We start from the raw sequence: 15,214 nt of genomic DNA, 5'->3' as shown, positions 1-15,214 counted from the left end.
GAACTGCAACTTGGGAGAAGATTTGTTTTCCAGCAAAACAATGACCCAAGCATAAATTCAAAGCTACCCAGGAATGCTTAAAAACAACAAAATTAATGTCCTGGAGTGGCCAAGTCAGAGTCCAGACCTGAATCCAATTTAGAATTTGTGGCAAGACTTGAAAAAGGCTGTTCCCCATGCAATCTGACTGAGCTTTAGCAGCATTGTAAAGAAGAATGGGGAAAATTGCAGGGTCCAGATGTGCAAAGCTGATGGAGACCTATCCACACAGACTCAAGGCTGTAATTGGTGACATCTACAAAATACTGACTTGAAGGGGGTGAATATTTATGGAATCAATTATTTTGTGTTTCATATTTGTTATTAATTTACATCACTTAGTAGAGATCTGTTTTCATTCTGACATGAAAGAGTCTTTTCTGCTGATCAGTATCGAAAAAGCCAAATTAATCCTCTGAGATTCAATATTGTAAAACAACAAAACATGAAAACTTCCAAGAAGGTGGGGGCTGTGAATACTTTTTACAGGCACTGTATGATAATTAGTTGAGTTGTAAATAGCATAGAAGACTGGCAAAGAATACTACGGGATATAGATCAGTTGCTGATGTGGGTAGAGAAATGGCAGATGGAGTTTAATGGGGCCAAATGTGAACTATTACACCTTGGTTAGTCAAATGCATAGAGTAAATTCACTATTAACAGTATTAACAGCAGAGGGGTCTTGATGTCCCTGCTCATAGTTCCCTGAAAGTGGCTACACAGGTTGAGTGGGTGACTCAGAAGATACGGCAACCTTGACTTTATTCATTGAAGCTCTGAGTTCAAAAGTCAAGAAGTTATATTGCAGCTTTGTAAAGCTCTAGTTACACTGCATCTGGAGTACGGTATATAGTTCTGGTTGCTCATTATAGATAGGATGTCATAGAACAACACAGCACGGTACAGGCCATTCGGCCCACAATGTTGTGTCGACCCTTAAACCCTGCCTTCCATATAACCCTCCACCTTAAATTCCTCCATATACCTGTCAAGTAGTCTCTTAAATTTCACTAGTGTATCTGCCTCCACCACTGACTCAGGCAGTGCATTCCATGTACCAATCACTCTGAGTAATATCCCCCTTGAACTTCCCACCCCTTACCTTAAAGCCATGTCCTCTTGTATTGAGCAGTGGTGCCCTGGGGAAGAGGCACTGGCTGTCCACTCTATCTATTCCTCTTAATATCTTGTATACCTCTATCATGTCTCCTCTCATCCTCCTGTCCAGAGAGTAAAGCCCTAGCTCCCTTAATCTCTGATCATAATGCATACTCTCTAAACCAGGCAGCATCCTGGTAAATCTCCTCTGTACCCTTTCTATATTGAGGTTACCAGAACTGGACACAGCACTCCAAGTGGGCCTAACCAGAGTTTTATAGAGCTGTATCATTACCCCACGACTTATAAACTCTATCCTTTGACTTATGAAAGCTAACACCCCATAAGCTTTCTTAACTACTCTATCTACCTGTGAGGCAACTTTCAGGGATCTGTGGACATGTACCCCCAGATCCCTCTGCTCCTCCACACTCCCAAGTATCCTGCCATTTACTTTGTACTCTGCTTTGGAGTTTGTCCTTCCAAAGTGTACCACCTCACACTTCTCCGGGTTGAACACCATCTGCAACTACTCTGCACCATCTGTTCTGAGTTGGATGATCAGCTATGATCATACTGAATGGCGGTGCAGGCTCAAAGGGCCAAATGGCCTACTCCTGCACCTATTTTCTATGTTTCTACTCAACCCACTTCTGCATCCTATCAATGTCTCTCTGCAATCTTTGACAATCCTCAACAATATCCACAACACCACCAACCTTTGTGTCGTCTGCAAACTTGCCAGCCCACCCTTCTACCCCCACATCCAGGTCGTTAATAAAAATCATGAAAAGTAGAGGTCCCAGAGCTGATCCTTGTGGGACACTACTAGTCACAACCCTCCAATCTGAATGTACTCCCTCCACCACAACCCTCTGCTTTCTGCAGGCAAGCCAATTCTGAATCCACCTGGCCAAACTTCCCTGGATCCCATGCCTTCTGACTTTCTGAATAAGCCTACTGTGTGGAACCTTGTCAAATGCCTTACCTAAATCCATGTAGATCACATCCACTGCACTACCCTCATCTATATGTCTGGTCACCTCCTCAAAGAACTCTATTAGGCTTGTTAGACATGATCTGCCCTTCACAAAGCCATCCTGACTGTCCCTGATCTGACCATGATTCTCTAAATGCCCATAGATTCTATCTCTAAGAATCTTTTCCACCAGCTTTCCCACCACAGATGTCAGGCTCACTGGTCTATAATTACCACGACTATCCCTACTACCTTTTTTAAACAAGGGGACAACATTCGCCTCCCTCTAATCCTCTGGTACCATTCCCGTGGACAACGAGGACATAAAGCTCCTAGCCAGAGGCTCAGCAATCTCTTCCCTTGCCTCATGGAGCAGCCTGGAGAATATTCGGTTAGGCCCCAGGACTTATCCATATTGTATTTTAACAGCTCCCAACACCACTTCTCCCTTAATATCAACGTGCTCCAAAACATCAACCTCACTCCTATAGTTTTCACTGTCATCAAGTTTCCTCTCATTGGTGAATACCAAAGAGAAGTTTTCATTGAGGACCTCAACACACACAAAATGCTGGTAGAACATAGCAGGCCAGGCAGCATCTATAGGGAGAAGCGCTGTCGACGTTTCGGGCGGAGACCCTTCGTCAGGACCTCGTCAACTTCCACAGCCTCCAGGCACATCTTCCCATTTGTATCTCTAATCGGTCCTACCTTCACTCCTGTCAACCTTTCGTTCTTCACATAATTGAAGAATGCCTTGGGGTTTTCCTACTCACCAAGGCCTTCTTATGCCCCCTTCTTGCTCTCCTCTGCCCCTTCTTAAGCTCCATTCTTGCTACCCTGTATTCCACAATAAACTCATCTGATCCTTGTTTCCTAAACTTCACGTATGCTGCCTTCTTCCATCTGACTGTCACCCATGGTTCCTTCACCCTACCATTCTTTATCTTCCTCACTGGGACAAATTTATGCCTAACATCCTGCAAGAGATCCCTAAACATTTACCACATGCCCCTAGTACATTTCCCTGCAAAAACATCATACTAATTCACACCCGCGTTCTAGCCTTATAGCCTCATAATTTGCCCTTCCCCAATTAAAAATTTTCCTGTCCTCTCTGATTCTATCCTTTTCCATCATAATGTTAAAGGTCAGGGAGCGGTGGTCACTGTCCACCAGATGCTTACCCACTGAGAGATCTGTGACCTGACCCAGTTCGTTACCTAATACTAGATCTAGGCATTCCTCCTAGTTGGCCTGTCAACATACTGTGACAGGAACCCGTCCTGGACACACTTAACAAACTCTGCCCCATCTAAACCATTGGAACTAATGAGGTGCTAATCAATATTAGGGAAGTTAAAGTCACCAATGATAACAACCCTGTTATTTTTGCACCTTTCCAAAATCTGCCTCCCAATTTGCTCCTCGATATCTCTGCTGCTACCAGGAGGCCTATAGAATTCTCCCAATAGATTAAGTGCTCCCTTCCTGTTCCTGACTTCTACCCATACTGACTGAAAAGAGGATCCTGTCGAAGCTTTGGAGAAGATACAGAAGAGATTTACCAGGATGTTGCCTGGATTAGAGGGCATGTGTTATAAAGAGAGGCTGGACAAAATTATGTTGTTTTCTCTGGTGCTGTGGAGGCTGGGGGCGGGGGGAACATAATAGGGGTTTATAAGATTATAAGAGGCAGAGATACTGTAGAATAGACAGATCGTATCTTTTCTCAAGGTTTATTGTCTAATACCAGAAGGCATGTTTTTATCGTGAGGGGTAATTTGAAAGATGTGAGGGGCAAGTTGTTTTTACAGAGAATGGTGAATGTCTGGAATGCGCTGTCTGGGGTGGTGTTAGAGGCAGAACTATTAGAGACTTTTAAGAGATGTTTAGATAGACACATGAATATGATGGAAATAGAAGAAAATGAACATTGTGTCGGCAAAAGAGATTAGTTTTGTTAGCTATTTGATTACTAGCTTAATTGGTTTGGCACAACATTGTGGACTGTTAAGCCTGTCCATGTATTGTTCTGTGTTATTTGAATACTTCCCCAGCAGATCCCAAATTTATCTTTTTAATGTTAATTGGCTGACCAGCAGCAATTACTTAATGGAAAAAAAATGTACTCTCCCCTAACAACATTCTAGACTAGGAGACTGTTTTGCTGAACACCTACGCTCTGTCCACCAGAGAAAGCAGGATCTCCCAGTGGCCACACATTTTAATTTCATGTCCCATTCCCATTTTGATATGTCTATCCATGGCCTCCTCTACTGTCAAGATGAATCCAAACTCAGGTTGGAGGAACAACACCTTGTATGCCGGCTGGGTAGCCTCCAACCTGATGGCATGAACATTGACTTCTCTAACTTCCGTTAATGCCCCTCCTCCACTTCTTACCGCCTCCCTGACACATTTAGTTGTTTGTTTTTTTTCTGTCTCTCTGCCCATCACGCTGCCTGTTCTCCAAATCCCTCTGGTGCTCCTCTCCCACTTTCTTTCTCCCCAGGCCTCCCATTCCATGATCCTTTCCCTTCTCCAGCTCTGTATCACTTTTGCCAATCACCTTTCCAGCTCTTAGCTTCATACCACCCCCTCCGGTCTTCTCCTATCATTTCGCATTTCCCCTCCCTCCCACTACTTTCAAATCTCTTAGTATCTGTCCTTTCATTTAGTCCTGACGAAGGATTTTGACCCGAAACGTCGATAGTGCTTCTCCCTATAGATGCTGCCTGGCCTGCTGTGTTCCACCAGCATTTTGTTGTGTTGTTTGAACATTCTAGGTGTGATTTGTTTAACTGTAAAATAATTTCAACCCACTTGTGTTGGCAACAGGAGAAGTAATGGTAAAGGAATGGATGCCTGTGACTCATGCTGCTGGCACCCTTGCTGTTTGTAATGTACCTACTTACTTGGATTTGGTTGTGGATGTGAGCGGCATGATCAGTAAATTCATGGATGACATAACAATTGGTGGAATTGTTGAGTGTATAGAAGATAGTCATAGATTGCAGAGAAATATTGATGTGTTGGAGAACAGGGCTGTAAAGTAGCAGATGGAGCTTTAATTCAGACATGTAAGATGGTGCATTTTGGGACCACTAATAAAGCTGGGACATGCACTATGAATGGTAGGTCCTTAAGGAGTGTAGGGGAACAAATAGCTCTTGGAATAGATCCTTTAGTGACAACAAAAATAGTTAATGTGGTGAGAAATGAATATGGCATGCAGGCCCTCTATTTGGAGCATTGAATACAGAAATAGGGAGATATTACCCTAACTTTATAAAATCTTGGTCAGACCTTAACTGCAATATTGCATGTGATTACTGTGTTTGGTGGTTTCTGTTTAAGAACCTTTTAGGGGAGCTAATGTTTTCTCCTGTAAAATTGTGTTACCATTAATTCCTGCCACCCAGCTCCAGCTCCCCCCTCTTACCTATTTGCCTCGTTCTTCCAATCCCACTTCTCCCCCCCACCACCTGCTCCCTCTGCCCATCATCCTTTACATTCAGTCTGTCTATCACTAATAGCCTGCCTTTGCTCTCTCCCTCCTCTTTATACTGTATATATTCTCTCTTTACTCTCAGACCTAATTGATGCTTTCTTGATTCAAAATGTCAACAGTTCCTCCCCCTCCACACAGATATTACTCCATCTACTGAGTTCCTACAGTAGTTTGTTCATTGCTGAAGGAATTCAGCATGGATAATGTCTATGATTTTATTGGGAGGTGCTCCATCTTGGAAAATATTATTCCTCAGGAAGCTGAAGGAATTTTTGCATATGCCCTTTCATACTCACCAATTTTTAACAGTGCACCATAGAAAGCATCCTTTCTGGATACATCATGGCTTGATGTGGCAACTGCTTGGCCGGACACTGCATGAAACTACAGAGAGTTGTAGACATAGAAACATAGAAAATAGGTGCAGGAGTAGGCCATTCGGCTCTTCAAGCCTGCACCGCCATTCAGTATGATCATGGCTGATCATCCAACTCAGAACCCTCTACCTGCTTTCTCTCCATAACTCCTGATCCCTTTAGCCACAAGGGCCATATCTAACTTCCTCTTAAATATAGTCAATGAACCAGCCTCAGCTGTTTCCTGTGGCGGAGAATTCCACAGATTCACCACTCTCTGTGTGACATAACTCAGCACATAGTGATGCACAATGAAAACGGGCTCTTTGACCAAGTTGTTTCATGTAATTTAGATTCACATCTAAGCCAGTTTCAATCACCCACTTTTGGCTCATATCTCTTTAAACCTTTCCCATCCATTTAGCTATTCGTGCCTTTTAACTGTTAGTCTACCTGCCTCAACCTCTTTCTTTGACAGCTTGTTCCATATACTGACTACCCACTGCGTAATAACGTTGCACCTCAGGTTCGTATCAAGTTTCCCACTTCTCACCTGAAACCTCTGCTCTCTGTTTCTTGATTTCCTAATCCTGGGACAAAGTCTGCTCAATTACCCTCTCTGTGCCCTTCAAAAGTCTATATATAAGATCACCCCTCATTCTCCTATGCTCAACGAGAAAAGTCCTGACTTGCTCCACAGAAACCAGGTTCCTCTCCATGGACTCCATCTACATTTTTTGCTGCCTTGATAAAGCAGCTAACAGACCCCACCTACCCTGGGCACTCTTTTATCTCCTTGCCCTGCTCCACCCCCATCGAGCAGGAGATATAAACGCCTGTGCATCAGGTTCATGGACAATTTCTATCATGTTGCTACGAAAGTATTGAACGATTCCCTGGCAATACCTACATCAAGCAGCTGTTATTAATTACAGCTTAGCGTTCAACACCCTCAGATCAAATCAACAAGCTACAAAACCTTGGCCTCTGTGCCCCCTTCTGGATCTGTGACTTCCTCATCGGGAGGTCACAGTCAATGCAGATCAGAAATAACACCTCCTCGCTGACAGTCAACACTGGTGCATCTCAAGGATGCAAACTTAGCCCACTGCTCTACTATCTCTACACCCACAACTGTGCGGCTAGGCACAGCATCAGTAAATTAGATGATGACTCAACTGTTGTTGGCAGGATTTGGAGACATACAGGATCGAGGTTGGTCCGCTGGTTGAGTGATGTTACAACAACAAACTTGCACTCAACCTCATAAAACCCAAGGAATTGATTATGGACTTCTGAAAGGAAAAATTGATGGAACACACACCAGTCCACATCGAGGGATCTGGCGTGGAAGGGGTGAACAGTTTCAAGTTTGTGGGTATCAACGTCTCTGAAGATCTATCCTGGGCCCAACATGTTGAAGCAATTTCGAAGAAGGCATGACAGCAACTATATTTCATTAAGAGCTTGAGGAGACTTGGAATATCACCAAAGATTCTCTCAAATTTCTACAGATGTACCATTCTAACTGATTGTATCACTGTCTGGCATTGAGGGCCACTGGACAAAATTAGAAAAAGTTGCACAAAGTTGTAAACTCAGCCGGCTCCATTATGGATATCTGCTTCCTCAGCATTGAGGATACCTTTAAAAGGTGATATCTCAAAGAAGGTGGCATCCATAATTAAGGATCTCCATCACTCAGGACATGCCGTCTTCTCATTACTACCATCAAGGAGGACGTACAGGAGCCTGAAGACACACATTGAATGTTTCAGGAATGTTTCATTGAATGTTAACTCTTGACCTTGCAATCTACTCTTTTATAGCCTTGTACCTTAATTGTCTGCCTGCACTGCATTTTCTCTGAAACTGTAACGCTTTATTCTGCGTTCTGTTATTTTCCTTTTTAATGTAATGAAATGATCTGTATGGATGGCATGCAAAACAAATAATTGAAACAAACATGTTCACTGTACTCTGGTATGTATGGCAACAATAAACCAATTTACCAATTTACTTTTGGGAACTCAAGTTACGGACAGATAAAGCAACTGATTCCAGTATAAAAAGGTGGCACAGCATTTAGTGCGACACAATTACAGCTTGTAGCATTGGAGTTCAGAGCTCAATTCTGGTACTGTCTGTAAGGAGTTTGTACTTTCTCTCTGAGACCATGTGGGTTGACTTTGGGTGCTTTGGTTTCCTCCCATAGTTGAAAGACGTACTAGTTAGGAGGTTAATTGGTCATTGTAAATGATCCTGTGATTAGGCTACTGTTAGATTGGTGGGGTGCTGGGTGGCACAGCTCATTGGGCCGGAAGGGCCTGTTCTGTGCTGTATCTCTAAATAACAAAAAGTAAAATGTGAAGGCAGAGATTTTCAAGTTACTTTTCTTGTCTTTGGTGCCCTCTAGGGTGGATTTTCAGGAACAGACAATAAAAAAAATCCCATTCAGAAGGGTGAGAAGAAAGGACTGGAGCATGATTCTAAAACACTGGAACAAAAACGGGCTGATAATCCATTGGAAAGCCCAGAACAGAAAAGTAACAGCGAATTGACCACTTCAACAGCAAGCAACAAAAGTGCTGATGAAAACAAAAAACCATTAAGCAGGAAGGAAAAACGGCAACAAAAAAAACAATCAAAAGGAAAGCCTTCTGAACCAAGGTGGGAAAAACACGAATGAGATGTCATGTATTTGAAGTCATGAAAGAGATTCCGTTGCTAAGTTTGCTAGGCTTTAGCTGGCTGAATAATCATGAATACTGTTGTCTTGAAGTTCGATTAGTAGACATTTTTGAAGTCAGGTTGTGTTAGTGTGATTACATATTTGTCAGAAGAAAGCATATGAGGGATTTCTGCACTTTGTTTTTTCTCTTATAATTTTCCTTCTTTCTGGGCTACCCTTTTCTTTTCTCTCATGTGTTTCAGCCTTTGCAGTTTTGTTTAATTTATTTTTCCATACATGTGTGCCTATAGCCGACCCATTTCATTTATTAATTCTTGCTTTATTGTGAGCAACATCTCATCAGCTCATTTTCTTCAGTTTAGTTATCTGCTTTCTTTCGTTCCCTCTTGAAGTACAAGTCCTTCCACTTTTTCTTCACTGGTTGTTACGGCCACCCTCTCTGTTTAATATGTCTTTATCATGTGAAACTGCTATTTGTTCATTAAAATATGACTGCTCCCAGCTAAAATAATTCTGATCTTGCCTGTTGCTTACCACTCTGAAAACTTGGTACAAATATGACCAATAAAGTTTAGACAGTTGATTTTCTTACAGAATATCAGTTATATTACTTGTATTAAAATACTGTTATAAATGGAATGCAAGTTGTATAAAGGTGAAATAATTCTAATATGAAACACCACATATTTCAGACTTCCCAAGGATTATTGTATATTTGTTTTAATAATATGTTGTTTTAAATCTACAGTTACACAGCTTTAAAACCTGAAGAAACTGTTTTTGTTTATTTCCATGCAATATTGTCAAAGGATTTTAAATTCAATCCAGATAAAGATAAAGTATTTATAAGATCTGGGACTCTTGCTGAAGACTGGAGAACAAACTTATGTGAAATAACTGTAACTAAGTAAGTTTACATTTGGTTAAAAGTTTTCAAGCAATGTTTTGTTTTTGCTTGCATTTATCTCGAATGTTAGAATAATGAAGAATATATTTGCATATTTAGCCTTGCATAACTCAACCCCACTGAAAGAACTGCTTTTAACATGTTTGATCTTCTGTTATCATCAATTAAGTTGAGAATTGTTTATGAAAAAACATCAATGTGAAAATTGTCTTCCATTTAATTGCCAGTGGTTCTGCAATACAGGCAGTCTCCGGGTTATGAACGAGTTCCGTTCTTGAGTCTGTCTTTAAGTCGGATTTGTACGTAAGTTGGAACAAATACATCTGGTATTATTTAGCGTCAGTTAGTCAAACATTTATCTTAGTATATAGTATATATTTTGTCTTTCTATGCATATAAAACACTTAAGGAACAGATGTATTCCAATAATTAAACCACTGCGTTGCTTAGTAATAATTGTAGCTTTCATATGGGCAGGGCCTTTCACATGCTCCATTATTCTCACTTTATCCTTTAAAATTGTTCCAGTTGTTGATCGACTGTTGCCTAACGCTTTTCCAATGACCGATGACATTTCACCTCTTTCCAAATGCTTTATTATTTCCACTTTATTTTCAATCGTGATCGCTTCCCATCAATGGAACAGAAACACTGCGAGCGGCGGGTCCCAACCTCTTCCGGCTGCCGAGGTCCGCTTGGTCCTGAGGACCACCGCACTGGATTCCTCGGGTCCTAAATTCCACTGCACTGAGACAGGTTAAATGGGAAAAGTGAGGGCTGTGCTGGGTTTGGGTATTTGATCCCCCTCAATATTCCATGTGGGAATTTAAACTGGAGGTGGCAGAGGTTTTTTTTTTACGAGGTCAAGTTGTGAGCTCGACATCAACCTGGCATGCTCAGGAGCGTTCTGTCACTTGATTGAACTCAGGAACCTCAGTTTTCGAGCCCGGCACTGATCTCAATGCACCACTAGCTGACCGGAAAAGGCAGGGGTGGGGTGTCAGGGTGAATCTTGCTAAGAAAAATTTAAGCCAAATACAAAGTTACACACTCAACACAGTGTCAACAGCAATGACTTAAAATGGTGGAAGGCGATGCAATCTGACTTAAAATGGCGGACAGCATTCTCTTTCCTTGGTTCGTAAGTACCAGTTGTTCGTAAGTTGGACGTTCTGAACTCAGGAACTACCTGTACGTAAGTTGTCTGCAATACATAAGCTTTCTGTTGAAAACTTCAAGTTTTTTTGTCTTAATGCTTGGACTCTTTCAGAATTGTTGCAGAGTTTGAAAGACAAATGTGTTATATGTGAATGTTAAATAGTTGAAATGCCTAAATATTTAATATTTCCTGAAAATAGAATTTTCAATGGCTAAAACAATGGTTTGTAATTTGAAGAGTGAGGCTTGTCAACTGCATAACACTCGATTGTCTCACATTTATCTGGTTCACAACTAAAAGGTTAAATTTGCCAGTCAAGAATATCCTAGAGCTACGAGAGCAGCAAAGCTTTGCAGTGACTTTGTTACTTAGCCTTGGCTGGGAAGTACTGAGAAAGCCTTTAGCAGCGAGAAAAATCATGTCTTTGCAGCTTAGTTGTCTGTCAAACCATCAAGAATTTAGAATGTTTCAGAATATTTGTGATATTCATAAGTGTTCAAAAAAGTATTCGTGTATTAAAAGCTATTAAATGTAAAATAATTTCTAATTAAAATTGATCTTAGAGATTAATTAATTTATTATTTTCTTTTCCTGCCTTATCGGGTGTTTGTCAGTCTTCTATAATGGGTTCTATTGGGTTTCTTTGTTTTGTGGCTGCCAGTAAAGAGACAAATCTCAAGGTTGTATATAGTATACATACTTTGATAATAAATATACTTTGAACTTTAAAACAGCGTAATTCTGACCTTTTGTGCTCATAGCTATAGCCTTCTCCTTTGAAATGAAATGACTGACAGAAGATTCTTGAATAGATTTTCACGTGAATTTCATTAATTTGACATAGTACAGTTATATGTTTGCCATCTTTGGATCTGTCAGCAAGTTTGGGATTTCTTCATTGGATATGCTTGTGATAAAGTTCCAAACTTGCAAGCATTTGTGGGGATACATATTGGTAGTATGCTGAGGCCCAGCTGATAATCCTTGAGGCACTTCACAAATGTAACCTGCCATTCCAAACACAAACTGGTGACTCAAACTCTGTTTCGTTGGTTTACTATTTCTCAGTCCTTGTTAAAATAATGAAATAGATGTTCACTGAACTCTCTTGCTGTGGTAGCAGGTCTTGCGGAGGGCAGCAGAGATCACGGGGGAGCAGTGAGAGAGTGTTTCACTGAACTCCTCATGGGGGAGGGGCAGTGAGAGGGTTTCAGTGTGAGAGGGAACACTGAAAGTAGATTTTCAGAATTGATTGCTGTCTAGACTTGCTCATGTTGCCTGTCTGCTGGGACTTAAGCTTTCCAGAGTGGATGGTCAAAAGAGTAGCAAGAAGGTTTCAGGTGGTGTATACCTCTGCAGCATTTAATCTACCTTTGACAACCTACTGTTTTCAAAAGTTTTTGTACTGTATTTAAATGCCTTTGATAAAGATGTTTAAAAGCAATTAAATAGTTGCAAAAATGTTGTTCATTTTTGAAATGCAAATAAATATATACTTTAAAATGCTGACAGATAATTAAAACATTAAATTAACTTACCTACTCCACAGTCTCAGTTACACAAATGAGTAAATTTGCCATTTGTATGTTAGCCAACTGCTGGGTGGAGGGAGGTAAAGTATGTTCAGCCTTTCTCCATAGTACACTGGATGCTCAATTGCTTGTTTTAATGGTAAATGCATTGGGTGAGAAGCAGATCATCTGCACTGGATTCTGACATCTTCGCTGTACTTGTATGAAAGTTAGAGACTAAAAGGATTGTGGAATGCAGGAAGCAGTTGAGTAAAATGAAGCTTAAGTTTTAAAAAAAAGGCCTTACGCTGCCAGTAATTAATTAAAAAGTTACAATTAACAATGAAATACTAAGGACACCTTACTTTTTTTCAGAATTGGTGATCCCTTTCAATGTAGTGTCAGTTCTTATTAGTTTCACTCCTCAGCCTGTTCACGTCCCATGTCTGAACTTGATGGTGATTCTTACACTTTTACATTTGGTTGAACTGTTTCTGTCAGCCAGTTCCATCTGACCCATTGTTCCAAATCTCAGATACCAAATCTGATCGAATGCCTCTGAAAACCTATTTGTTTAGAATGCTTGTTACATCTTCAAACTCTGTCAAACAATAATTTCATGTTCATAAAACCATATTGACTTTGCATAATACATGATTTCTGAGCACCATGTTACAACATCCTTCATCCAATCTTGTATTCTCTATATTACCAATTGGTAGGCTAACCAGATCACCAAATTGCAGACATTTTCCAACAAATACGTGTAATATTGGATCATTTTTCTCAACAAATAAATGAACAAGTATAAAGTTTTGTGTTAATTATTTAATTGACTTCTCTTTATCTAGCTTTAGGACTTGCATGAAGATCTGATTACATTTTAGGTCATATGCAGAAATAGAGAAAATTCTGCAGGGTTCACAAACTTTCTAGCACCACTGTATATTACATTTAACCGTGCACACTGTTGTCCTAGCTTGTTGACCAAAAATTATCTCTCTGACCAGTCACTGATCATTGATATTACTGGATCTGGGATATACTTAATACATTAAATGGATGATACCGAAAAAGTAAAAATAAATTACAATAACTGAACCATTTAAGAAAGCACAATAATTTATTTTTAATTGAAATATAGAAAAATTAACTATATTTCAAAACATTTGCTGCCTTCATTTTAAAGTACTAAGGTCAAAAAGAGCAACTTGCCTCTATCATGTGCTTACACTCACCTAAATATTTGGATATTTGCTCTGTGCAGTCCTAATGTTTTATTGCTTTCTGTTTTATACTTGTAACTCCAATAAAGGGGTTGTTTATGTAATGTTAATAGCTTATTTGGGCCGATTTTTTGAAATTATTTTTGCTTCGCATTAACAGGAGGTTAGGAGAACATGGATACTTCATTGAGGGATGCTTTTACGCTAATAAAAACATCATTGGAAAAGAGCATCCTTATAAGTATGTAGTTGTAAATGACAATGGAATAGACTATGAATTCATTTATAAGTGGGATGCACCAAGTGAATGTATTGTGAATCGCTGCTTACATATAAAAAAAAATTTGCTTTCTGAAAATGGTAAGTATCATCTTCAAAATGATACTATATTACTGTCCAATATTTACATTTATGTAAGGAAATAGAAATTTAAAACACCCTTTGTTTTTAAAGTTGGCATATGCAGTCATCTCTTGATATTTTGACCCTCTCGATTCATATTTCAATCTCAATATGCCATGATCTTTCACTAAATTGCATACTGTTCCTCTATGTGCCTATTACCTTGAATATGTCAGTGTTTTACTCATTACAGTTTTGAAGTTACTTTGGAGAAGAGAGTAGTATGTAATACACATCCTGCATAATTTCTAGTGCTATGTTCTGTAAATGAGGTGTGATAGTCTGATTTGGCTTAAATAGAAGTACATATTTTGATCCTATGAAGCTTGAACTGCTTTTCTGACAGATCTTTTTGCTATTAATGCAGATCAAAAACAAAATCAGGAAACCTGAATTGTGATAAATTTCCTCACAGGCTTGTTATGATTTGTGAAATAGGTTCATCTTTTCACCTTCCCTTGTATCTCAAATGTTTCAAAATGTTTGATTGTATTTTCCTAGTTAAGGTTGAGCACCCTTTATCTGAAAACCTTCAAAATCTGAAACGGTTTTGAGTGCTAATATGACGCCACAAATGGAGAATGCCACAAGGAAGTGGGAAGGTTCCCATGTGATGTGCAGGTCTCTGCGCACCACAGTCAGTTTGGAGAAGTGACCTCACATACCCTGATTGGTGCCTTGTTAGTTCCAGTGTAATGGAAATGGATTTTGTGTTTAGACCTGGGTCCCAATCCCAAGCTCTTTCGTTATATAGAGATGCAAATATTCCAAAATACAAAATCTGAAGCCATTCTGGCCCCAAGCATTTTGGATGAGAGTTGCTCAACCTGTATGTTTGTTTTGCTGTTTCTCACTGTCTTTTCTTTCTCTTTGCTTCTCTCTACTTTTCAGATGATGATTTTCACATCTTAAAAGTTAACCTTTAAAGAATAATTTGACACGGTCTTGCAGACTTAAAGGCTTGAGCAGCCACACTCACTTGTTTCAATCCTTATACCAAATTGTACAATGATTAATACGTACAATACATGGTTTTGAGTTTCCATAAACCATAGGCTACAAAGGCACATCAGGACATCACGAATTTCAGCTCTGCACTAGACAACCTAGAATTATGTGTCTAACCACCATTTTCTATTTGCTGGAATTATCTGGTGGGCTCTTACTTCTGTGCTTTCTGAATCCAAGATAGGATTGCAGCAACAAAATGTGACCTCAGTAACTCCTTTCTCAGATACTTCTATTATGCAGATATCATTCTCCCAATCCCTATGCAACCCTTATTCTCTTGTCTTTGATACAAAATGCTGGAGGAACTCAGCAGCATC

General features: G+C 39.9%; 1 protein-coding gene across 1 annotated transcript in view; it reads left to right on the top strand.

Moving 5' to 3' along the window:
- The window catches only part of rnf213a (ring finger protein 213a), a 218,203-nt gene that overhangs the window by 22,756 nt on the left and 180,233 nt on the right, over positions 1-15,214 (top strand). Inside the window, exons 4-6 of the mRNA XM_059948403.1 lie at positions 8,406-8,659; positions 9,430-9,588; positions 13,645-13,844. Coding sequence (XP_059804386.1) covers positions 8,406-8,659; positions 9,430-9,588; positions 13,645-13,844 — 613 coding nt within the window. The remainder of the gene's footprint in view (positions 1-8,405; positions 8,660-9,429; positions 9,589-13,644; positions 13,845-15,214) is intronic.

Source organism: Hypanus sabinus, chromosome 23 (genome assembly GCF_030144855.1).
Source record: "Hypanus sabinus isolate sHypSab1 chromosome 23, sHypSab1.hap1, whole genome shotgun sequence".
Classification (NCBI taxonomy): Eukaryota; Metazoa; Chordata; class Chondrichthyes; order Myliobatiformes; family Dasyatidae; genus Hypanus; species Hypanus sabinus.
The sequence above is the reverse complement of the archived record's forward strand: the minus strand, read 5'-3'. Positions and strand labels throughout refer to the sequence as shown.